At 34.2% G+C, this 27,756-nt stretch overlaps 3 protein-coding genes across 3 annotated transcripts in view; 2 read left to right on the forward strand and 1 right to left on the reverse strand.

Moving 5' to 3' along the window:
• LOC141331683 (aryl hydrocarbon receptor nuclear translocator 2-like) overlaps positions 1-27,756 on the forward strand; it is a 366,477-nt gene that overhangs the window by 227,701 nt on the left and 111,020 nt on the right. The gene's annotated exons all lie outside the window — the stretch shown is intronic.
• Positions 15,557-20,548, reverse strand: LOC141332468 (aryl hydrocarbon receptor nuclear translocator 2-like). Its single transcript, XM_073837603.1, has 2 exons — positions 20,354-20,548; positions 15,557-16,851 (listed from the first exon to the last, which is right to left on the reverse strand). Exons 1-2 carry the CDS (start codon positions 20,546-20,548, stop codon positions 16,753-16,755), a joined length of 294 nt encoding a protein of 97 aa, XP_073693704.1. The 3' UTR covers positions 15,557-16,752.
• The window catches only part of LOC141332471 (aryl hydrocarbon receptor nuclear translocator 2-like), a 62,197-nt gene continuing 57,748 nt past the window's right edge, over positions 23,308-27,756 (forward strand). Inside the window, exon 1 of the mRNA XM_073837607.1 lies at positions 23,308-23,366. Coding sequence (XP_073693708.1) covers positions 23,308-23,366 — 59 coding nt within the window. The remainder of the gene's footprint in view (positions 23,367-27,756) is intronic.

The raw sequence follows: 27,756 nt of genomic DNA on the forward strand, positions 1-27,756 counted from the left end.
TTATAAAAACTTAAGCAGCAACTTTTCCAATTTCCAATATTTATGTAATTCTCAATACTTTTGGCCACGACTGTAGACTTTTGTACGGGATCATTTTTATAAATTCAACTATTATTTTCTCTTGTGGACTATATGTAAACATCTGTTATGTGAAATATCGTATTCAGGTCAGTACTAAATAAACAATAACATCCATTTTGTATGATCCCTTATATTTTGGTAAAATAATTAACATTTTGCAGATTCCGAAAAGGGGGGTGTAAACTTTTGACCTCAACTGTATATAGTATATTATAGTATAACCCAATAGGGTAAAATAATCTATAAATTGGTCGTGCAGAATAAGGCACTGACATGTGCTTTATAAGTACTACTAAACAGCCAATATTTGACTAATATGCATGCTAACAAAAAAGAAGTTAATAGTGAATATTGTTTTACTTATGTCTTGTCACTATTGTGCTAATAATCTTATCACACATTTGAAACATACATTTTGTTGAGATTACATAGCAATCAAGAAAATAGGACACCAAACCCAGAGGTTTCAGCATGTAACTTTGTTGTGTGTTTCACATTTCCTGTGACACTTCTAAACTTGCAGTTTTTCATTAATCAGATTTCAGTGGGAGAAATTCAGTCATAATGTGACAGAAATTTATAATTATGACAGTTTGAAGCCATTTTAGGCTCATAAACATCAGAATATTACTCTTGGGAATGTCCTGAATGGAATTGGGGAGAGAAAAAGAGAGAGAGAGACTGGCTTAACATTCCTCATATTCTCACCTAATCAGTAAAAAGCATATGGAGTCCAGGGTGGAATGGATTTATCATACCCTAGAGGATGAAGCACATTTCCTAGATAGTAATAATGTGCTCGTTGGATGTAGAAATGCACTGTGGGACCTGCTCAGAAGAAGTGTGGACGCATGGGAAATGCACTGGGTGCTGATTGCTCTGGCTCCATCTGCGTTTTATATTTTCGAGGAGATAAGGTGCACCCATTTTTTTCTGTGCATAACTTTCATTATTTATGGAAAAACAGACCTGTGGTCAAAAGAGTAGGCCTCGCTTCACCCACATACTGTATCTCCTTCACCATATGCACCATGTCTTGTTATCAAGGCAATGAAGATTATGTTTTCTGGAATTTGGGAGACTTTAAATGGTTTAAGCACAGCGATTTAACAGCTTAAAACCTGTTAGTGGATTATTTAGAAAATAATAGTTCAAATAAGGAATAGTTCACCTGCTGAAAATGTACCCACCATCAGGCCATCCAAGATTTAGATGAGTTTGTTTGTTCATCAGAACAGATTTGGAGAAATTTAGCAGTGCACCACTTGCTCACCAATGGATCCTCAGTAGTGAATGGGTGCCGTCAGAATGAGAGTTCAAACAGCTGATAAAACATCACAATAATCCACTCCAGTCCATTAATTAACATCTTGTGAAGTGAAAAGCTGCATGTTTGTAAGAAACAAATCCATCAAGGTGTTTTTAACTTCAAACTAGTTCTTTATCCATAATCCTGCTTTCTCCACTGAAAAAGCTGTCTTGTCTGAATATGCACAAATCAAGCTCCGTTTATAAACAAAAATAGTTCAATATAGTATTAAACAAATATGTGGTGGATTTTTGATGTTAGATGACAACAGTGAATGGACTTAATCACTGGAAGAATTGTTTTTATGGATTATAGATTCATATTTTGGCCAGAAGCAACAGTTCAAACGTCTTAATGATGGATTTGTTTCTTACAAACATGCAGTTTTTCCCTTCAGAAGACTTTAATTGATGAACTAGAGTCATTACTTGATTGATGTTTTTATCAGCTGTTTGGACTCTCATTCTGACGGCACCCATTCACTGCAGAGGATCCACTGGTGAGTGTGACGCAATGCTAATTTTCTCCACATCTGTTCCCATGAAGAAACAAACTCATTTACATCTTGTTTTCATCCAAGTTTCTTTTTTGGATGAATTTTTCCTTTAATAGAATCAGAATGGTGTAAAATCCTGTTAAATGCATTATGCTTTTTTCACAAGTTATCAGTTTTCTCATGGTGCATTGATAAAATTGGTCTGCCATTTGGCATGTCATCACAAAATACACAATGTGCATTCGGCAGCTGCACTCTCTGACCTTTGTAATATATTTCAAAAGCATGCAAAGCAATTTCCTCAAATAGCTGCGATACCAGACATTTTCAGCAAGTCCTTCAAAACACATAGTTGGTAAATCACCAAAGTCTGCTCACTTTTCAGCTGTTGGTTGTGAAATGGAGTTTTGTGTCTGCAGGGCTGTACATGTGTCTAAATGAAAGAGCAGACAGCTGGATTCTGGGCATTGACTTCACTGATCTCCTGAGACCTAAGCACATCACACTCAGGTTTTGAACCAATATTATCAGGATCATGTGAACCTCACAGAATTGGGTTTTAATGCGCCAGACAGCAGTGCTGTGAGAGCTGGAAACTTGTAGATCAAAAACAGGAAAAATAACTATATTACACAACATGCATTTTCCTGCAACACTCACTACAGGTAATTTCATTTACTGTCACACTCAAGTATCTCGTTATATGAAAATTGGGTCTGTAATGTTGGAAAATAGCAAACTAAAAAAATATAACCACTCAGATCCTGCAAAAAACAATGAGAATAATATTGAAATCAAAACAGGTCATGTTTTGACTTCATTTAATATTGCTTATATGGATATGGCCTGATGCAAAACGTTTTTGAATTTGAAGATCAGGGTAATTTACCTTACTTTGTCTTCTATATAAGTATCTTCTGTAGCTTCTTAAGAGCAGTACTAAATGAAAAAAAAAAAAAAGATATTTAGGCAAAACAGGAAAAATGTACACATCCTCATTCCGTTCAAAAGTTTTCACCCCTAGCTCTTAATGCATCGTTTTTCCTGCTGAAGCATGAGTGAGCGTTTGAACCTCCTGTAATAGTTGCATATGAGTCCCTCAGTTGTCCTCAGTGTGAAAAGATGGATCTCAAAATCATACAGTCATTGCTGGAAAGGGTTCAAATACACAAAAATGCTGAAAAACCAAAGAATTTGTGGGACCTAAAGGATTTTTCTGAAGATCAGCAGGTGGTTTAACTGTTCAGGACAAACAAGGGACTCAACTATCACTAAAAAAAACAGCTGTGGATCATTCAGGTAACAACACAGTATTAAGAATCAAGTGTATGTAAACTTTTGAACAGGATCATTTTTATAAATCCAACTATTATTTTCTCTTGAGGACTACATGTACACATCTTTGTGAAATATTTTATTCAGGTCAGTACTATAACAAATATCATGCATTTAGTATGATCCCTCTATTTTGGTAAAATAATTAACAGATTCTGCAAGGTGTATGTAAATATATATATATATATATATATACACACAGTATGTCACAAAAGTGAGTACACCCCTCACATTCCAGCAACCATTTTAGTATATCTTCTCATGGGACAATACTATAGAAATGAAACTTGGATATATTTTAGAGTAGTCAATGTGCAGCTTGTATAGCAGTATAGATTTATTGTCCCCTTAAAATTACTCAACATACAGCCATTATTATCAAAATAGCTGGCAACAAGAGTGAGTACGCCCTAATACATATATATATTGTGTTAGCGCCATTGTTATCTGGCACTGCCTTAATCATCCTGGGCATGGAATTGACCAGATCTGCACAGCTTGTTGCTGGGATCCTCTTCCACTCCTCTATAATGACATCACAAGCTGCTGGACGTTAGACACATGGTGTTTCTCCATCTTACGCTTGAGGATGCTCCACAGGTGCTTAATAGGGTTCAGGTCTGGAGACATACTTGGTCACCCCATCACCTTCAGCTTCCTCAGCAAGGCAGTTGTCATCTTGGTGATGTGTTTGCGATTGTTATCATCGTTATCCGTTCGGCCTAGTTACTGGAGAGGAGGCATCATGTTCTGCTTCAGAATATACAGTACATAATGGAGTCCATGCTTCCTCTTAATGAACTGCAGCTCCCCAGTACCAGCAGCACTCAAGCAGCCCCAGACCATGATGCTACCACCACCATACTTGACTGTAGGCAAGACACAGTTTTCTTGGTACTCCTCACCAGGGCATCGCCACACAAGCTGGACACCATCTGAGCCAAACAACTTTATCTTATAGTCTCATCAGACCACAGGACATGGTTCCAGTAATTCATGCTCTTGGACAGGTTGTCTTCAGCAAACTGTTTGCGGGCTTTCTTGTGAGCCAGCTTCAGATGAGGCTTCCTTCTGGGATGAGGCTCATGCAAACCGACTTTACGCAGTGTGTGTATGGTCTGAGCTCTGAGAAGCTGACCTTTTACTTCTGCAACCTTGAAAGCAATACTGGCAGCACTCATGCATCTGTTTGTGAAGCCAGGTTCTGCACCTGACACACAGAACAGGTGCTCAACTTTGTTGATCGACCCTTGCAAGGCCTGTTTTGAACGGAACCCATCTTGGAAAACCTCTGTATGACCCTGACCGCTGTACTGTAACTCTGTTTCAGGTTGTTCCTGAACCTCTAATAGCCTTGGCCATCTTTGTGGAGAGCAACAATTCTAATTCTCAAATCCTCAGAGAGTTCTTTGCCATGAGATGCCATGTTGAACATCCAGTGGTCAGTATGAGAGAATTGTACTTAAAGCACCTACTTTTAACTGCTCTAACACAAGATACACAAGTTTGTATGGTCCTGTCAAGCAGACAAAAACATAAACATGATGAATAGGACATGTGGCTTTGCATGGTTAAACAACATACTGCTGTTATCACTTAGGGTGTACTCACTTTTGTTGCCAGCTTGACAATAATGGCTGTATGTTGAGTTATTTTCAGAGGACAGTAAATCTATACTGCTATACAAGCTGCACATTGACTACTCTAAAATATATCCAAGTTTTATTTCTATAGTATTGCCCCATGAGAAGATATACTAAAATGGTTGCTGAAATGTGAGGGGTGTACTCAAAATAAATTCACATTAAAATATATTATACAAATTAAGTAAATATCCAAGTATGTGATGGATAACAAATAAACTAAAACAAAAACATTTTTTGATTTAATTGTCACAAAATATTCTCACAATACAATCAATCCAAAAAAAAAAATCGTCTTAATTTTCTTTACGCAAAATAAATGTTTGTAAGATTCACCCAAATGAATAATGTCCTTCTAAGATGCATTGTCTGCAGCTGGATTTATGCGTAAAAATCATCATTAGAAGTTGCGGCTGTGGGTTTGAGATAAACAAAGTAACTTTGTTTAATGACTGGACCGTGAGAGAAACTTTTAAATAAATGTTACACACTGAAAACAAAAACAAATCATGATGAAAATCCCACTGCTGCAGCTCTCAAATTACTTTTACGAAACAATGATGGCGTTTGGCATCGGTGACGTCAAACCTTGTGCAACGTGTCTAAATTCAACTTCGATTTGTCAGCTTTACAAGACATTAGGGTGAACAGATAATGACAGAACTATTCCGGTAAACTGTCAATGTTTGCTTAAGTTATAACATCAGCATACAATACAGACAACGGTTTCTTAATCAGAGCCCACACACCAATGCGCAGGAGAAAAACATTTAGGGGAAATAAACACAGTGATGTCACATGACTGTTTTTCCTGTTACTTTCCCACCATGCATCACCCCCGCTGCCTCATCGCTCCTGCCTAGGCATTCCCACAGTATCCCAGCAGGATCTTAGGTTCTGGCTCCAAACTCAACAACAATATCCGGATCACTCATCACAGTACACTGGGAATGTTCTCTGTGCGCTCTATACGCTTTCCCTCATCTTCTAATAGAACGAGACAGTGGCGAAATTCTCCAGATGGTGCAATAAAAAAAGCTTTACTCAAATGGACAGCAACTAACTGTAGGCTTATGTTAGCAATGGCTGGAATGCTTGTTTTCCTTTATTGTTACGGCTGGTTTTTACCAGGTTAAGTCGGCTGGAGAGCCGGCCAATCACGGCATGCCCCGAACTGATGCGATGTGTCTGAAAACATGACTTCTAAGTTCTAGCATCTGATATGGTCATGGAAGAAGCATTAGATGGCTTTGGAAGGATGACTGAACATTATAACAATATTTATATAAGAAGTGAGCAATCCCTCACCCAGGATTGGGCTGTTAGCTTTGAAAGTGTCGTGGGCTGCGGTTTAGGGGAATTGAAAGCAGAAATGTTTGCAAACTGTGATTTGGTGTGCTAATGTTTAGGGTTTGCATACACTCGCAGTCACTGGGATGATGGGAAAAGAAACAATATTTGTAGTTCAGCAACTGTGCCGAGTATGAATTTAAACTCAGGCAAGGAATAGGGTGTCGTTTCCAAAAAATGCCTTTGGACTAATAACAGTAGATTAAAAGAAAAAAAAAAACTTGTGCACACACGCAGTTCCTTTGTGTGTATGTTCACACAGGTTTTACATCTTAAAAACAGATCAGTGGAGGAGACTGAATGGTTACTAAATATATGCTAAAAACCTCAGCTGCCAAATAGGCTGTATCAGCTTTTCTTCAAAGGGACCTATTATGCAAAAAACACTTTTATAAGGTGTTTGAACACAGTTGTGTGACCACAGTGCGTGAAAACAACAAGCCTATAATGATAAAAATCCACCTGCTTATTTTTTCTAATCCCAATAAATCATAAACAGTCTCTGCAATTGATTGACTGGCTGTTAGAGACTGGCTTCAAACGAGAGTCAATCCAATAGGCCCCCCGTTGTTAAAAAGCCCAACTTTACAGCTATTTTACATCTTGTAAAAAGGGGCATAATAGGTCACCTTTAAACAGCAGGTCATAATATTGTGTTGGAGTCCCCTACAATAGGTTTAAATGCATCTAAGGTAAGAAAACATTGTAATTTTCTCAGAATATACATTTATACATGTAGTCATTTGTCAATGATTTCAAAGCGGTTTGTTCGAACCAGCTTTGAGCGAAATGTCTGTAAACTTCAGGGTTGCCAGGTTTTCACAACAAAACACACCCAACTGCCTTTCGAGGGGGGTCCCGGCTAAAAATTGCTTTCTAGGGTGTAAAATACACATTTTGTGGTGGAGTGCCTCTGGTAAAATTAGCATTCCAGGGGCTAAATATTACGTTATTGGAGTCACTTAAACCCACTGACATGAAAGCTGGGAACTCATTTCTGATAATACTCCGCCTGTTTCGGCCATATTACGGCAGCAAGCTTCCTTGACTATTACGCCGGAATGGGAGTCTAGTTCCTAATCTTATCAGCCTAGAAACTCGCAGCTTTGCATTTCCACCGGTCTTAGTACACGATATAACTACAGAAGAGTCAAGTTTTAAATACAACAAATATGGAAACTCGTTGGTCATTTTTGAACGCGATGCTATTGGTCTAATAGGATTCAATGATCTATGCTAAGCTATGCTAAAAGTGATATCACCAGAACAGGAGAACAGCTGAATGGATTTCAAAACGGTAAAAATCAACTTATTAACTCGGGGGGAGTTGGAGAATGAGCCTATTTCCAAAAAAAGTGGAGTGTTCCTTTAAGTAGACCATCTGGGAATCTTTGGAATACTTTTACTACATACTACAATTTGGGGCATACTAATTCTATTTTCGAATACTATTTAGGACGGAAGTGGGATGCATGATTCAAAAATATGACATCTCTTTTTTTTTTTTTTTAGATACAATATCTTTATTTATCATGCACTAGTTTACCTAACAACTTTGCAGACTGTTTACATTAAAGGATAGCTACCTTACAAACTGCAAAAAAAAAAAAAAAAAATTTTTTTCAAAAACCCATATGACCCGCTCTAAATGAGAGACAAGACATCATGGCAAAAATAAGATTATACTCACGGTAGCTCCGGTGACATTATAGCTTTCTCCGGTTGTGAATCTAAAAGTGTGAATCTTTGTTGGAACTCCAAATACATTTAATATGCATGTGAAAATAGGCTATATGTAAATTGGATTTTTAAGTATGAGTTCATATAAATAAACACAATGTTAAGAATCTGAAATTGCATTGGATTCATTCATACACATAGGAACATAGGCTACCGAATGATTTCAATAGATATGTTTACATTATAATGAGTTCTGAGACTGAATCTCTGCAATCGTTTTTTTTTTTTTTTTTTTTTTTATGATTTATGATTTCATTGACATTCAAGAACATGTATTGTTATCCTTCTTGGTACCAAAAAAATAGTCAGTTCATCAGTTTATCCAGAAGCTTTATATAAACACTGAGGTTAAAAGACTGTCTCTACCCGTCAATCCTTTACTGACACACAGAAAAAGCCTGACAGTATTTACATAAAATACTTTGAGTTTCTTGTACGTTCACATAAACCGACAAACGTGGACAGAAAAACAAATAGCTAAAATAATAGAAAAGAAGACAAATTACAAATATGTCAAAACTTCAATTTTCTTGTCTCACGTTAGACGAAAAAAGGAATGGATTTATTGTTTGTTACACCATCACACCGCATTCAAAGTGAAGAAACGTTTTCGGGGGCTAGCTGCCCTCTCTTTGAATGGTTTCAAGGCGGAGGAGCTTGTCAAAATATCTTTATCGACATGTCCATCACAGCTTCGCCTCAGGTCCTCAGAGTAATTGATGTCTTCTTAAGAGTTTTAGCTGTAAACATTGTGGAGGAACCTCAAGAAGTTTCGCCCAAGGGAGCTTCTCATAGGTAATGATCACCAACACCACAGTCTCACTTTGGAAGGTGAAGAATGTCAAACTACATTCAAGAGGAACCAGAAACCATCTCACATTACATGCATTGAGGTTACACATAACTTAATTGAACTCCTGGGGAGATTCTAGGAATCTTATCAGAACCAAGATTGAGCTTGTTCCCCTCTAATAAAGTTGGGAGTTTCTGACTTCCCAAAGCTAGAGTCAATGCACCGGAGAACAAATGACAGGTTTAAGTGTGTTTGATTTTTCATGGGCCCTCGTGATGGTAAAAAAAGAATATGTAGCATCTCCTTGTTGCTTTAGAATTTGCCCAAAAAGGAAGGCAGTAAAATTTAATACTGAGCATATAGATAAATGCTTCCTATGTAGGAAGCTGACTTCAGGTTTTGGAACCGAGACACTAAAAAGTGAATGTTTCTGTACTATACTCAAAGTGAGGGCAAGTACTGCACAGTGGGATGGGTTGTTGTTTTAGGGGCCTCGGACATTTCTGAGAAATCAGAAAGAAAAGAAACATCTCTGAACATATGTCATGGATCAGAAAAGGCACAGCTGTTTTAAGGGCAATACTTTTTTTTAGACACAAATGAAAATGTTTAAATGTGTGCTGCATTTTTTAAAGAGGAGGAAGAATGAAGTCTAAAAATGGAAGAGAAAACCTCAGAACTGCAACATATCACACTGGACTTGAGACATTTTTTTTCTATTTTTAAGCTGTTTTGGCAAGACTGTCTCTAGAATTATGTGGTATAAACATGGAATCAAAAATAGTTAGGCCTAAATGTATGATATCTTTAAAATGCATATACTATTTTTTTAACATTTCTGAGATTTTAAAGTCTCTTCTCCTCACCAAGTCTACATTTATTTGATCTAGAGTGCAGCAAAAACAGTAAAATTTTGAAATATTTTTAGTATTAAAAAAAAAAAACGTTTTCTATTTAAATATGTTTTAAAATGTAATTTATTCCTGTGATTTCAAAGCTGAATTTTTAGTATCATTACTCCAGTCACATGACTCTTCAGAACTCATTCTAATATTCTGATTTGCTGCTTGAAAATTGTTGAAATCAACATCTATTGTTGAAAACAGCAGAGTATATATATATATATATATATATATTTAGGTTGAGACAGCATTTATCCAAAATAGAAATCATTTGTCACATTATAAATACCTTTATTACTTTAGATCAATTTAGCATCCTTGCTAAATAAAAGTATTAATTTGTTCAATTTCTTTCCCCAAAAAAATAAATACAATTTATTTAATGACTCTAAGCTTTTGAATGGTATAGCGTGTAATGTTACAAAAGCTTTTTATTTCAGATAAATGCTGATCTTTAGATCTTTTCTCCAAAACGTACTTTTAAGTGGAAATATCATCTTTAATCACTGAGATTTCGTGAAGCTTGCACACTTTCTTTGCCCTTTTTATGCAATTCATTCCTGGAGCAAATGTTTGTATCCCTACAAGACTAAGAGATCAGTTTCAGCACATGCCAGTGGATTTTCCTACCTTATTTTTTTTCACAAGAAGGGGTTTGATGGTTACGGTATGAAATGTTATAACTGGCGTCTTCAACAAAATCAACACAATACTGTATGGAAGATGTTTTACAAAGATATCTTTAATTAGGTGCAGTTCTTTATAGTTTGTAATACTTTAATTAATTCAAAAAATGCTTTTCTTAGACTTTGTCTTGTTTCCAGCCAAAATATCTAAACATTCTTAAATCAAGAAGGATTTTCTTAACAAGAGAATAATTGTCAAAATTAATTGCGTTTTTGCTTGAAACAAGCAAAATAATCTGCCAATGGGGTAAAAAAAAAAGTAATCTTGTTTTCTGTTTCAAATAAGATGTTTCTGCTTACCCCACTGGTAGATTATTTAGCTTGTTATTAGAAACAAGACAATAATTTTTACTTGTCTAGAAAATCCTTCTTGATTTAAGAATTTTTCGATATTTTTGGCTGGAAACAAGACAACAAATCCAAGTAAGAAAAGCATTTTTTGCAGGGTAAATTTTGCTAATAACAATAATGATAATAAATGTTCCTTAAACAGCAAATATTAGCATTATTTTTGCAGGGATCATGTGACACTGAAGACTGCTGAAAATTGAGGTTTGATCACAGGAATAAATTACATTTTAACATGTACTCAAATAGAAAACAGTTATTTTAAATAGTAAAAATATTTCAAAATTTTACAGTTTTTGCTGAACTTTAGATCAAATAAATGCAGGCTTGGTGAGCAGAAGAGACTCAGTTAAGAAAACATTAAAGGATAACTATTGCCAAAATGCAACCTGGGCTGTTTTTTTTTTTTTTACTGAAAACGAGACAAACTTATATCTAAAAGCATAATTACGACAAACGAGCCGTTTTTGAGATTGACAGTGATTTCGTTTTGTGGTCAGTGGCCGGTGAATGGGATTACTAGGGGCATAACTTTGAGCGCATCAAAATCGATATTTTTATAACACTAAGAAGGCTCGACACACCATGAAACTTTGCTCGAAGTATCGCCTGGGTCTCTACACATGAACTCGAGCATTGAGACACCTTTTGACTGGCAAGACGGCCGCGAGCGGAAACTCAAACAGTGAAAGTGAGTTGTTCAAAAACTTTCTTTTTAGTAAACTCTGTGTACACAAACAATGTTCTCAATGCTCGAGTTCATGTGTAGAGACCCAGGCGATACTTCGAGCAAAGTTTCATGGTGTGTCGAGCCTTCTTAGTGTTGCAAAAATATCGATTTTGATGCGCTCAAATTTATGCCCCTAGAACTCCCATTCACCGGCCATTGACCACAAAACGAAATCACTGTCAATCTCAAAAACGGCTTGTTTGTCGTAATTATACCTTTAGATATAAGTGTCTCGTTTCCAGTAAAAAAAAAACAGCCCAGGTTGCATTTTGGCAATAATTATCCTTTAAAAATCTTACTGTTCAAATTCAAAAGCTTTTGACTGGTAGTGTATATTAAATATATGAAGCAAAGCTGAAACTACAACACTGATAGTATCTTAAATCATAATCACATTAAACAGAATATTGTATAAATGGACTTATCTTTCTCTGTGTGGACTGTTTTTGATGAGACAGCTCAGAATACTCACTAGTGCAGGCTTTAGGAATGTCTGCGTTCTTCTGGTGCCATTAGTCAGTGCTGTCATGACGTCAGTTTTCCAGTGTGTTCAGACAGCAGGAGCATCCTGCATCCACCAGCATGAACGGAGAAACTCCCACTGAGGTGAACAGGAAATCTAACAGCCTGAACATGACAGACACTCAAAGTTAGCTCTCTAAAGTCAGTAGAAAGATGCTTACCCATTAATCTGACAGAGCAATCCATACCATCATCTTTTCCACATCATATAAAACAATTCATCTGAAAACAGCAGGGGAGAAAGTCACGTTTTTATTTGTCACTCAATACTTGGTAATGGTTTTATTGTGAAACCAAACAGGGCCTGACCTGATCCTGTCAGATATGACAGTGTATAGTGCACGCAACATTAAATAGATGCACTTGTAGTGTTCCAAAAGAAAAAAAAAATACTGAGTTTGATTGCATAGCTGTAGGCCTGTGAGATGGGGAATGAAATTTTTAAAAGTCAAAAAGTGTTTACAATTATTCAGAGCTATAAAAAAAATAATGGCAACTGTTTGCATCTACTTGATTATTCCAAATAAATGCATTCACTGAACTTTAGATTATTTCAGCGTAAGAATATCTTAAATTGTGTCAAAGTAAAAGGGTTAAAGGGATATTTCACCCCCCCCCCCAAAAAAAACATACTCCCCTTCAACTCTTAAAGGAGTAGTTCACTTTCAGAACAAACATTTACAGGTAATGTACTCACCGCCTTGTCATCCAAGATGTTCATGTCTTTCTTTCTTCAGTCGTAAAGAAATTATGTTTTTTGAGGAAAACATTTCAGGATTTCTCTCCATATAGTGGACTTATAATGGTGTCCCTGAGTTTGAACTTCCAAAATGCAGCTTCAAAGGGCTCTAAATGATCCCAGCCAAGGAAAGAAGGGTCTTATCTAGCAAAACGTTCAGTTATTTTATTTATATACTTTTTAACCTCAAATGCTCGTCTTGTCTAGCTCTGTGTGTACTCTGTTTAGAGATTGTAGAAAATAACCAATTGTTTCGCTAGATAAGACCCATCTTCCTTGACGGGGATCATTTAGAGCCCTTTGAAGCTGCATTTAAACTGCATTTTGGAAGTTCAAACTCGGGGACAGCATAGAAGTCCATTATATGAAGAGAAATCCTGAAATGATTTCCTCAAGAAAGAAAGACATGAACATCTTGGATGACAAGGGGGTGAGTACATTATCTGTACATTTTTGTTCTGAAAGTGAACTACTCCTTTAAGATGTGGATGAGCTTGTTTGTTCATCAGATTTGGAGAAATGTAGCATTATGTGACTTGCTCACCAATGAATCCTCTGAAGTGAATGGGTGCCGTCAGAATGAGAGTCCAAACAGCTGATAAAAACATCACAATAATCCACACCACTCCAGTCCATCAATTAACATCTTGTGAAGCAAAAAGTTGCATGTTTGTAAGAAACAAATCCATTATTTTTGTTCATTCAGAGATATCACTTGGCTTTCAGAACAGTTGTTATATAGTATTCAGTAAATTACAAAAAAGTTGTAATATTCCAGTAAATCTTTAGTCATCTGCATCATTTGCAAGACCTACTTGACTTTTTTACACTGAATCCCATTAGCTCAAGAAAACTTATCATGCCGTTACAAAACCTCAATTCAAAACATGCAGGAATGACAGTGAATGCAGCCAGACTTGATGCATTTGACCCGTGCAAAACATCTCAAGTTTCTATATATAAACATCTGAGCTGTCATGCCAGGGTTTAGACAGTCTAATCAAAGAGCATCAAGATCCTCTGGAATGCTGAAGACATCTGAAAAGCACTTCTGCATTAAAGCGAGAAGCACGCAATGAACGTGATTTAACGGATCTGATGTTTACGCTTCTAGCCAGTCAAGTCATGTCATGCTTCACCCAGAAGGAACTTAACGTGAACATTTTTGACAGCGTACAGAAATGCAATTATATGACAAGCTGATACGGTCTCACGGCGCACTCAAATGCACGTAGAAGAAAAAAAATGGCTTGCTATCTTCAGGTCATGTCAGAACGGTCATATACAAGATGAGCGTGCATGAACATTACCACATGGGTTACAACATACCACATTACATAACTGGAACTTGTGATTTTCAGGAATAGTTTAACCATAAATGACAATTTGCTGAAAATTTACTCACCCTCAGGCCATCCAAGATGTGTTTGCTTCTGAACAGATTTGGAGATATTCAGTATTACATCATTTGCTCGCCAATGGATTCTCCGCAGTGAATGGGCGCCGTCAGAATGCGAGTCCAAACAACTGATAAAAATATCACTCCAGTCAATCAATTAATGTCTTTTAAAATGAAAAACTGCATGTAATAAGCAACAAATCCATAATTTAGATGTTTTTAACTTCAAATCATTGCTTAAGCTAAAATATGAATCCAGTATGCGTAAAATTGTTTTCTCCAGTGTTATTGAAAACAATTAAAAACCATTAAAAGATTAGTTCACTTCCAGAATAAAAAAATTCTGATAATTTACTTATCCCCATGTCTTTCTTTATTCGAAAAAAAAAAATTTGACAAAAACTTCAATGGTGGCCAATGGGTTGAAGGTCCAAACTGCAGTTTCAATGCAGCTTCAAAGGGCTCTACACAATCCCAGCCTGATGAATAAGGAAGCGTTTTGCTAGGCAAGACCCTTATTCATTAACTGGGATCATGTAGAGCCCATTGAAACTGCAATTTCAACCTTCAGCCCAATCAAGTCCATTATATGGGAGAAAAATCCTGGAATGTTTTCTCAAAAACCTTAATTTCATTTCAACTAAAGAAATGGGGGGGGGGGGGGGTAAATTATTATTATATATTTCAGTTTTTTTTAGTACATTTATGAAGACAATACTGTTTTTTGCTTTGTCATAGTGGTGCAGTGTAGATTTAAAAAAGTAATTTAAAACAGTTTAACATAAGGCAACAACATAAAAGATGAAAAATATAAAGGCTTATGAATATAAAAATAAAGAAAATAAAATAATTTTAGGTTCTAAAGTTAAACAGTGACTAAACTAATAAACTAGAAATTAATAACAATGACAAACGCACATAACAAAATGACTAAAAATGAGAAAATGTAATACCAAGGCTTTTTGTCAGATGCAGAAATGTCCATAAAAACAATAAGGCCAGAGGTTAGGAAATACTACAGCTCATTGTACAGATGAGGTCAGAGCAGGTCCTCATAAGCCGACCGCAGAATCAAAGGCCTTCTCTCTTCTTCTGTGCAGTTTGAACATCCAAATGAATTCAGAAAGCATATTTAGTGTCTGCTGGTGTTTATGAGTAATCCCTGTGGTCAAATCCCTTCCTGTTCCCTGACCAACAACCTAAACACGCAGGATAAGGAAGCATAAATTAACCGGCAGTAAGTCTCAATCTGTCCATTGATGTTACATTTGTATGTATACCTACCATAATATGCCGCACATAACTATACAAAATTGCTGCATGTAGTTTTCCACTTTGTACAACTGTACAGCCTTTGCAAAACACATCTGTTAAAACTTTGCATGCACATTCATTATCCTAAATGAAAAATATTCAACAAAATTCAAGAAATGATTAACTAATATGTTGTAATTTAGCAACTCAATGAATAGAGCTCACTCAGTTTGATTGAAATCCACATATTCAATGAGAATTTATTGTCACAAGCACAATTTCTCGTCATAAAGTTACACAAAAATAACGGAACACATTTACACAATTTATACAATCCTAAACTCATTGTACAATGGACAGGCTAACTAAGTACCGAGAGTTAAATATGTACTCACATTGCACACAATGATATTAAACCTACACAAGTATATAGAGCTGCATGTGAAATAAACCACGGTCCGACATAAAAATCACATTATTTACATTAAAACATCCATTTGATTTCCAAAAAATGTTTAGATTTCATGTCAAGGTCTTTCCATCAGTCCAGAGTTGTGGCATGATCGACTCCATGTTATTAGTCCAAAAGTTAATAGTAAGAATCGCAGCTGCCACAAAGATTACAATGAACACCGCGAAATGCTCGATATTTACGCTGCATCTTCTCATACGAGGCTGGTGTCAATTACTTCACAAAGTGACACTTGCTAGTGTTTTTGTAAGAAAAACAAAGGTCAAAGATAAAAAAACCCCAAATCAAATACTGTTTTTGTTTTTACATCCGCCTACATTTATTATTAGTTAAGCTAGGTTATAGACATCACTACATAGACTACATTTTACACGGTAAGCGTAAAAATATCTGGTCAGCGAGATGCTGTTTGGCAATGAAGAATGAGGTGCAACACGTGAAGAAAACAATCCTTCGCTTCATGAAAGATCTTGAAATACTTCTGTAGGATAAAAACGTCAAAAAAAAAAAAAGAAAATCTCTTCATTATATTTGTGTGTGCATGTGTGTGTGTGAGAGAACAGTCTTGACTTAAGGTTGCTAAACCAGGCATTAATTTGCCTGCTTTCGATGTAAATTAGGTTTATTATTGATGATGCTTTATTATAAGCAGATTATGCCTTTGCATAAATAATCGAGCACTTTTACTGCTTTAAAAATGATGTTTGAGTACTTTTTTAGTGGTGATGGCAGGAGTTAATCATCACATGATGATTAAAGGATGAAAAGGAGCATCAGTCTGGGAATATATTTATTTTCCTGTATGTTTCTAATTGTTTGTGGACGAGGGATCAAGTCAAGGGTGTGTGTGAATGGAGAAATGTGTTTCAGCAGCATCATGTGCGTCACATGTGAGATGAAGATACTGCAGTCCGAACCAAAACAAACAAACTAACTAATACAGGAGTCTCCGATTACTCAGAGAACGGTGGGAACATGCCGAGGTCGGCAAAGTCTTCGATGTTGTAATTGGTTGTTCCTTGGGTGGGATCTCCCGGCATCGGCAGCATATCCTGTGGGACAGCAACAGAGCGTGATGTTGAATCAGACAGGCTACGTTCAGAGTTACTGGTTTGTCAGAGTGTGTGAATGTAACTGTAAAGGCCAATTCACATCAAGTGTGATGCTACAAAGTGAATTCGCTAAGGGCTGCCCCTTTAATTCCCTCAATGTTTAATAGTCTAGACCAGGGGTCCGCAAACTTTTTTCTGAGAGGGCCACCTAACTTTCTTTTCTTTAATGGAGGGCCGGGTCAGTTTACAAAATAAAATTCTGTGGGCCGGACTGACTACTACTATTATTTTATTATGATTTTACCGGTATTTATTATAACTTTTAATGCTAGAATAGTTTATTATTTTTTATGCACCAGACAGACAAATGATCATTTCTTTTCAAAAGATATACAGGTGCTTCTCAGTAAATTAGAATGTCATGGAAAAGTTCATTTATTTCAGTAATTCAACTCAAATTGTGAAACTTGTGAGTTAAATAAATTGAATGCACACAGAGTGAAGTAGTTTGAGTCTTTGGTTCTTTTAATTGTGATGATTTGGCTCACATTTAACAAAAACCCACGAATTTGCTATCTCAACAAATTAGAATATAATGACATGCCAATCAGCAAATCAACTCAAAACAACTGCAAAGGTTTCCTGAGCCGTCAAAATGGTCTCTCAGTTTGGTTCACTGGGCTACACAATCACGGGGAAGACTGCTGATCTGACAGTTGTCCAGAAGACAAGCATTGACACCCTTCACAAGGAGGGTAAGCACAAACATTGATTGCCAAAGAAGCTGGCTGTTCACAGAGTGCTGCATCCAAGCATGCTAACAGAAAGTTGATTTGAAGAAAAAAAGTGTTACGTTAATAACTAAGGGAAATTTTTGTTTGAAAGCCAACCTTTATTATCAAATACCGACATGATATAAGTAAAACATATTTAAAATTACATTTTCAAAATATGTCTCTGGCATTGTTAAGAGGGCCGGTCCAAATGTGGGGGAGGGCCGCATTCGGCCCCCGGGCCTTAGTTTGGGGACCCCTGGTCTAGACTAAACGTTAGTCAACAAAAAGAGTGCTGCAAAGTAGATTCCAGAGGTATAACTGAAGAGACGAATTTCACCAACAAATAATTAAAATTTCTGTCTCTCTTTTAACCAAAGTGACTGGGCATTTAAAGGGATAGTTCATCCAAAAATGAAAATTAAATGTTGATCTGCTTACCCCCAGGGCATCCAAGATGTAGGTTACTTTGTTTCTTCAGTAGAACACAAACAAAGATTTTAACTCAAACCGTTGCAGTCTGTTAGGCATATAATGGCAGTGGATGGGCACCAAACCTTTAAAAGTAAAAAAAAACATGCACAGACAAATCCAAATTACAGCCTGCGGCTCGTGACGATACATTGATGTCCTAAGACACGAAACGATCGGTTTTTGTGAGAAACTGAACAGTATTTATATCATTTTTTACCTTTGATACACAGCAATGTCCATCTGTCCTGAGCGCGAGTGTGTATCAAAGGTAAAAAATAATATAAATCATGTTCAGTTTCTTGCAAAAACCGATCGTTTCGTGTCTTAGGACATCAATGTATCGTCACGAGCCGCAGGGAATAATTTGGATTTGTCTGTGCATTTTCTTTTTTCTTTTTTTATTTTAAAGGTTTGGTGCCCATCCACTGCCATTATATGCCTAATAGACTTCAATGGTTTGAGTTAAAATCTTAGTTTGTGATCTACTGTAGAAACAAAGTCACCTACATCTTGGATGTTAGGATGTTTAAGCAGATAAACATCAAATTTTCATTTTTGGGTGAACTATCCCTTTAAGGTACACATTTACATCAGTTCTCTAATGCTCATCAAGGCTGCATTTACTTGATCAAAAATACAGTTAAGACAGTAATATTGTGAAATATTATTTCAGTTTAAAATAATGGTTTTCTGTTTTGTAGTTTATTTTAAAATATTATTTATTCCTGTGATGCAAAGCTACATTTTCAGCATCATTACTCCAGTCTTCAGTGTCATATGATCCTTTAGAAATCACTCTAATATGCTGATTTATTACTTTTTATTATTACTGTTGGAAAAACTTATGCTGTTTAATATTCTTTTGGAACCTGTGATTGTTTTTCAGGATTTTTTGATGAATAAACAGTTAAAAAGAACAGCATTTATTCAAAATAGAAATGTTTAGTTGTTGCTATCACTTTGTTTATCGATTTAACACATCCTTGGTGAATAAAAGTTTTTTTTTTAAAGAAGGAATAAAAATTTACTGACCTCAAACTTTTCAATGATAGTTTATATTGTTACAAAATATTTCTATTTTAAATAAATACTGTTAAATCAGCATATTAAAATGATTTCTGAAGGAAGACCGGAGTAATGATGTTGAAAATTCAGCTTTGCATCACATAAATTACATTTTAAAATATTTCACATAGAAAACTGTTATTTTACATTGTAAAAATCTTTTTTTTTTTCTGGATTAGTAATCAAATAAATGCAGCCTAAATAAATAGAGCATAAGAATCTCTTTTAAAAATCTTACTGATCCCAAACTATTGAACGGCAGTGTATTTTAATAGATTGAATTAATAAATATTAGAAACATTTCCTTGGCAACTAACTGAAAATAAAATGTTTAATTTGATATAATATCATATACAGCTTTGCATCACATGAATAAATTACATTTTAATATATACTTACACAAAAAAAACCTGTTATTGTACATTGAATTAATATTTCACAAATGTATAAATAAATGTTGCCTTGGAAAAGCTTTTTTTGTCTTTTTCTTTTTAGATCTTACTGATCCCAAACTTTTGAATGCCAGTGTATATTAAATATTAATAAATTAAATTAGTAAATATTAGAAAACAAATTAAAATGAGAAACATTGCCTTGGCAACTAACTGAGATAAAAATTGTTTAAGCTGAAGCACTAAAATTACTATAATACATATAAAATAAAATAGGAAGAACACATAGGAAGTACTAAAACCTCTAATTACTAAATTACTATTACTTATTAAAATTATGAAAATATAAGAATAAATAGCTTATTCAAAATATTAATAAATGCTGCAACAGCATCAATCTGTATTATAAGAACATTAGAATGAATAATAAATGAATTAAAAGTCTGAAGAAGGCCATGAGCAACGTTTGTGTTTTGTCCTGCAGGTGATTAATGTAGGATAAAATGCTAAAAGAAGACTATTTTTGTGAGTCAGTGCGGATCATATGAATTAAATAATTAACATAAATGACAGTCAAAAAATGTAAATGATGTAAGATTAGTAGATAATGACAGAAATTTCATTCGAACTATTCCTTCCTCAGTTTCTTCAGTTTGATTAGCATATTGTTAAACTAAATCATGTACATTTGAAGGTCAGTCAAAGACTTTCAGACATTCAGCCGCTCACCCACAGACCTCTGCATGTGCTGTGGATATTGCTGTGTATGAATGTACTCGGAAAGGACAGTGGGTTTACCTGGAAGACCTCGGTCTGGCTGGACTGAGGATGAGGATGTGGGTCTCCTCCTTGCTGGCTGTGGTGTTGACTCTGCCATTGAGACCAGACCTCAGACGGCCGGCCCTGAAACTGTCCTCCGCTCTGGCTGCTTTCACCTGACACATCTAGAGAAAGCAACACAGATGCATTCACAACGGCTCTGATAAGACACATCTTGAGCTTAAAGATCAATAGACATTATTTCTGTGATATGGTGTTTTTGCTCTTTTTGCAACCCCAGTGAACTGCTGCTGTAGGGAAAAGAGCTGTGAAGTGTCATTATTGTTAAATAAAACTATTAAAAATCATCTGTTGATTGAAAGCAGAATTAAAACTAAATATTAATATTACATGTAAAACTTAAACCTGATAAAATGTAATGAAAATTTGAAACTGAGTAAAATAAAATGCTAATATTGTTAACTAATATTATTAAAAAATAAATTCTTGGTTAAGAATAAAAATAATAATAAAAAATATTACATGAAAACAGTTAAATGTAAAAAAACTAAGCGAAAATTATAAATGGAGTAAAATAAAAATAAGTGTTATTATTGTTAACTATTACAAATTATTTCTTGATTAAAATAAAAATTAATTATAATAAAATATTACATGAAAAACTAAATGAAAATTTTAATTGAAAGCTGAAATAAAATAAAATATAAATGTCACATGAAAAAAATTATAAACTAGTAAAATTAGTAAAATAAAAATAAGTGTTATCGTTAACTAAAATGATTACAAATTATTTCTTGATTAAAATAAAATAAAAAATAAAACATTACAAGAAAAAACATACACAAAAAATGTAACAAAAATTAGAAACTAAGTAAAATAAAAATAAAGCAATATTATCATTAACTAAAATTATTAAAAATAAATTCTTGATTAAAATAAAAAATATATATATTACATGAAAAACCTAAACGTAAAGAACTTAAAATAAATAAAAAATTAAACGAAAACTAGAAACTAAATAAAATAAAAATAAGTATTATTGTTAACTAAAATTATTACAAATTATTTCTTGATTAAAATAAAATAAAAAATAAAACATTACAAGAAAAAACATACACATTAAAAAATTAAACAAAAATTAGAAACTAAGTAAAATAAAAATAAAGCAATATTATCATTAACTAAAATTATTAAAAATAAATTCTTGATTAAAATAAAAAATATATATATATTACATGAAAAACCTAAACGTAAAGAACTTAAAATTAAAAAAATAAATAAACGAAAACTAGAAACTAAATAAAATAAAAATAAGTATTATTGTTAACTAAAATTATTACAAATTATTTCTTGATTAAAATGAAATAAAAAATAAAACATTACAAGAAAAAACATACACATAAAAAAATTAAACAAAAATTAGAAACTAAGTAAAATAAAAATAAAGCAATATTATCATTAACTAAAATTATTAAAAATAAATTCTTGATTAAAATAAAATATATATATATTACATGAAAAACCTAAACGTAAAGAACTTAAAATTAAAATAAATAAACGAAAACTAGAAACTAAATAAAATAAAAATAAGTATTATTGTTAACTAAAATTATTTACTGATTAAAATAAAATAAAAAAAATTACATGAAATATTTCATGAAAAACAAATGTAAAAAAGCAATGAAAATTAGACACTGAGTAAAGTAATAAAATAAAATGTAAATATTACATGAAAAACAAATTATAAATGGAATAAAATAACTATAAAACAATGTGTTATTACTGTTAACTAAAACAAATTAAAATGTTAATTAAAATAAAGTAAAAATAAAATATTATTTAAAAAAAGTGCTATTATTAACTAAAATAATGGAATAATATAACATTTGTACTGAAAGACGAACTAAAATTATGAACTGAATAAAATAAAAATAAAAGCTGAAAAAAATGCTAACTAAACATATGCAAAATATTTTGCTGACTGAAATAAAACTGAAATCTAATTATCAGATGAATAACTTGGTAACACTTTACAATAAGGTTCATTAGTTAAACATTAGTTAATGTATTAACTAACATGAACTAACCATGAGCAATACATTTGTTACTGTATTTACTAATCTTCATTAACATTAGTTAACGGAAATACAGTTGTTCATTGTTTGTTCATGTTAGTTCACACTGCATTAACTAATGTTAACAAAAAATTAATAATGTATTAGTAAATGTTGAAATTAACATTAACACAGATTAATAAATGCTGTATAAGTGCAGTTCATTATTAGTTCATGTTAACTAATGTGGTTAACTAATGTTAACTAATGAACCTTATTGTAAAGTGTTACCAATAACTTTATAAACATAAAATAAAATAACTGAAATAAGTTTAAGTACTAAAATGACTAAATAGAAATATTAAAAAAACAAACAAATAAAAATATACATAAAATCACTAAAACAAACTAAAAGTAAAAAGAAAACAAAAATAAAAGCTAAATATTAGTAGTAATAGTAATAGTGGTAGTAAACTAGTAGTAATAGTGACAGTAAAAGAAATAATACTAATATAACTGCAAAAATAATTTTGTGTTCAACAGAAAAAAAACAAAAAACCAATCAGGGTGAATAAATGAAGGCAGAATATTGTGATACGAGTGCCTCGCCGTTCCTCAACAAACATGTTTAGACTTTACGGTATCAGCTTCCATATTAAGTCCAACACGTCTACTTTGGCAGCATCTCAATGGAGCGTGCGTGCAAAACACTTGAAGCGTACGACCTCCATTTCGCTCAATTTGTCGCACGGGGGGGAAGAGACATTTACTACAGCCTGACAGAATCATTTAAACGCATACATCTAGTGTCTCTTCACCCGCGGGGCCCGAGTCTTTGCTTAGGAAACGAGCGAGTGGAGCAGACTAATGCGCGGCGGGCGCGGGCGGAGGTGACGACGTGGGTGGGTGTTTTGCAGGATGGCACAGCGGTGCCCTCGGGCTGTTTCTCGTGTTCTCCATGTTGATGAGGCAGTGATGTAAGGTCAAACTTCTCATTTCCCTACTGTGCCGCGCAGACGCCGAGGGCGACCCTCCTCTGGCTCCATTTCTGTCTGTCTTTCCCTCAAGGTTCGGCCGTTTGACGCGCCTCGTAAATCTCTCTATCAATTTTTCTATTCGTCTTTGGTCCCCTAGCCATCTTTCTCCATCCCCATCAATCTGAAATCTGCCTGCTTTGTGTTTTCCCTCGGTGTCTGTAGTGCTTATGTACCGCTTATTCTCCGGTCGCACCATCAAAGATGTAACGGTACAAACAGCAGGCCTGACAAAAGCAAACGGTGTTCAAAGAAAGAGCCGGGCTCTGCCGTTATTCCCAAGCGCTCTTCAATCAATATGAAGACTGAAAGCACGTTCTCTTGCTTTCATAACCGTAAATGCTGTTGAAAGCGTGCTCGATTTCACGTACGCATATAAAGACTGCAATTAAGCCACAATGTAACATTATCCCAGTATGAAGCATTTGAGTAAAGGCGCTATGATTATTGTTTATGCTTTGCATTAGCTGGGAAAAGTAAGACTACACTGTATGAACTATAAAGCACAAATCCAAAGAGTCTAAAAAGTGCTGTTTTTTCTTTAAATAAAAGGCTGTATTGATTTTGTGAGTATATTGGTGTAAACAGTCACATAGCTATACTTTTATTCTTACTCTGTGGAATTTATTTTTTCTTTTGTGGATAGTGAAACCTTGGGGGGAAGATGGTATAAAGATCACTGCCTTAATCAAACAATAACTTGCAGTCTATTTTTGAACATATATAGTTGAAGTCAAAAGTTTACATACACCTTGCAGAATTTACAAAAAGTTAATTATTTGTGACCCTGGACCACAAAACCAGTCAAAAGGTTAAATTTGACAAAACTGAGATTTATACAACATATGAAAGCTCAATAAATAAGCTTTCTATTGATGTATGGTTTGTTAGGATAGGACAATATTTGGCTGAGATACATCTATTTGAAATCAGAAATCTGAGGATGCAAAAAAAAATCAAAAAGACTGAGAAAATCACCTTTAAAGTTGTCCAAATTAGGTTCTTAACAATGCATAATACAAATCAAAAATTACATTTTGATATGTTTACAGTAGGAATTTTACAAAAAATCTTCATGGAACATGAACTTTACTTAATTTCTTAATGATTTTTGGCATAAAAGAAAAATCTAAAATTTTGACCCATGCAATGTATTTTTGGCTATTGCTACAAATATACCCCAGCGACTTAAGACTGGTTTTGTGGTCCAGGGTCACATTTTAGCAAAATAATAGAGATCATACAAAATGCATGTTATTTTTTTTATTTAGTACTGACCTGAATAAGATAATTCACATAAAAGACATTATTGACATGAGCTCCTTGTTTGTCCTGAACGGATAAACTGTCTGCTGTTCTTCAGAAAAATCCTTCAGGGTCCACAAATTCTTTGGTTTCTCAGCATTTTTGTCTATTTGAACCCTTTCCAACAATGACTGTATAATTTGAGGACAACTGAGGGACTCATATGCAACTATTACAGAAGGTTCAAACACTTACTGATGCCTCTGAAAGAAAAACATGCATTAAGAGCCAGGGGGTGAAAACTTTTGAATTTGAAGATTAGGGTAAATTTAACTTATTTTGTCTTCTGGGAAACATGTAAGTATCTTCTGTAGCTTCTGAAGAGCAGTACTAAATAAAAAAAGTGATATTTAAGCAAAATAAGAAAAAATTACACATCTTCATTCCGTTCAAAAGTTTTCACCCCCTGGCTCTTAATGCATTGTTTTTCCTTTTAAAGCATCAGTGAGCGTTTGAACCTTCTGTAATAGTTGCAAATGAGTCCCTCAGTTGTCCTCAGTGTGAAAAGATGGATCTCAAAATCATACAGTCATTGCTGGAAAGGGTTCAAATACACAGAAATGCTGAAAAACCAAAGAATTTGTGGGACCTGAGGGATTTTTCTGAAGAACAGCGGGCAGTTTAACTGTTCAGGACAAACAAGAGACTCATGAATCACTAAACAAACAAAAAAAAAACAGCTGTGGATCATTCAGGTAACAAAGTATTAAGAATCAAGTGTATGTAACCCTTTGAACAGGGTCATTTTTTATAAATTCAACTATTATTTTCTCTTGTGGACTATATGTAAACGTCTTTTATGGGAAATATCTTATTCAGGTCATGTTAGGTATGATCTCTCTTATTTTGCTAAAATAATTAACATTTTGCAGATTCTGCAAGGTGTATGTAAACTTTGGATGTCAACTCTATAAATAAAGAGAGATTTCAGAAATTTGCACTGGTTTTGTAATGACATCTAATAGATCTGCCCTCTGATCATGATATAAAAATGTTAAAATTACTGACATTTCTGATCTTTGAACTGCTGCTCTGGCAGAGATGTGCTCCCCTGTCACTTCTCATTTCCATCAGAACTGAATATGAAATGAAAATTTGGTTCATAAAGCTCTTTGTTCATAAAGTGCAAAGTACAACTTTCCTCATTTGAACACTTTATGAATTTATCATAGAGAGAAAGTTATTAAGTGTGGATTGGAAACAAGCACTGACACTTTCTGGCACATTTAGATGTAATAGTTTGGCAAGAGTAATGAAAATATTATATGTATATACACACTGCCGCTCAAAAGTTTGGGATGAGTAAGATTTTTAATGCTTTTTAAAGGAGACTTTTTTTTGCTCATCAAGGCTGCGTTTATTTAATTAAAAATACAGAAAAAATATGTAATTTTGTAAAATATTATTGCAATTTAAAATAATAGTTCTCTATTTTAATATACTTTAAAATATAATTTATTCCTGTGAAGCAATGCTGAATTTTCAGCTTAAGTACTCCAGCCTTATTCAGAAATCATTCTAATATGCTGATTAATAATCAGTGTTGGAATGTTGCTGCTTAATATTTTTTGAGACCTGTGATACTTTTTACAATTCTTTGGCAAATAAAAAGAACAGTGTTTATTAAAAAAATACATTTTGTGTTACAATTTACACTACTTTTCAATAATTTGCAACAGTCATTTTTTTTTCTTTAAAGAAATTAATACTTTTATTCAGCAAGGATGTGTTAAATGGATAAGAATTGATAGTAATGACTTTTTTTGTTAACAAAATTAGTCTTTTGAATAGATGCTGCTCTTTTTAACTTTTTATTCATCAAAGACTCAAAAGAAAAATATCACAGGTTACAAATATAATCATATATAATCATAAATATCAATAATAAATCAGCATATTAGAATGATTTCTGAAGGATCATGTGACACTGAAGAATGGAGTAATGACTGATAAAAAAAAAATCAGCTTTGCATCACAGAAATAAATTACATTTTAAAGTATATTAAAATAGAAAACTGTTATTTTAAATTTCAATAATATTTCATAATATTAAAATTTTTCCTGTATTTTTGACCAAATAAATGGAATTCCGATGAACATTAGAGACTCCGTTAACAAAAACATAGAAAATCATCCTGATCCCAAACTTTTGAAGTCAGTGTGCTTTAACTAAAAACTAGAAATTAAAATACATGTGCTCAGTTTGCTGAAAATTGGGATTAAACGGATAATTTCCAAATACAGAAACAGACATCGTGTCTTCCTGCAGTCTGAACGACTGTCCTCCCGTTGCGTGTTTAAGCGGCGTCCACGTGAGGAGGCGAAGATAAATGTTCCATTTTCTTTAATGACAGCATATTAAAAAAGAATTATCTGGACATGGCTTCATTTTCAAGCGGCTGGCAGAAGCCTTCAGGGCTCGGAAAGCCATTCGGAGCCTGTTACACTCGAAATGGAAGTGGGTTTTTAATGTCACCTGTTTAACATAAATTACTTATTAAATGGACACACTAATCACAGGTTCAAGGTAGAGAGTTTCCCTCGAGGGACACAACAATGGGAAAAAATGTCATCTTGTAAAAGTCTCCATACGCACGCCCAGCTTCAAATTAAATTCGGTTCGTAGACCTGAATGTGATGGAGAAATCCGAGGCGGCTTTAAACGGATGTCATGCAATAACAACGATTCTACAGTTTCTCCCTTTAAGCCGTTCGGCATGCTCTGCTTTCGGTCGAGGAATGTGAAAAGTTGCACAATTGTGTTTGTGTATCTGTGCCCTTCGTGTCACGCTGGTCAAATTCCTCACTTTAAAGTGTCAGGATACAGAAACCAGATCTCTCTTGCATGAGTTTAAAAGGTGCAACGCATGACAGATTAATTAAACCCACTGCAGGCTGTTTAAAGTCCTGAACGTGATAAAAGATAAGTACGTCAAGAGCAAGAGTTTGACTGATGTAACATCAACGGGATCTTCTTTAGGATGGGACAGGAGTGGGCCATGGCTTATATCATGCTATGAAGAAATTT

The sequence above is a fragment of the Garra rufa genome, chromosome 3, assembly GCF_049309525.1.
Source record: "Garra rufa chromosome 3, GarRuf1.0, whole genome shotgun sequence".
NCBI classification, from domain to species: Eukaryota; Metazoa; Chordata; class Actinopteri; order Cypriniformes; family Cyprinidae; genus Garra; species Garra rufa.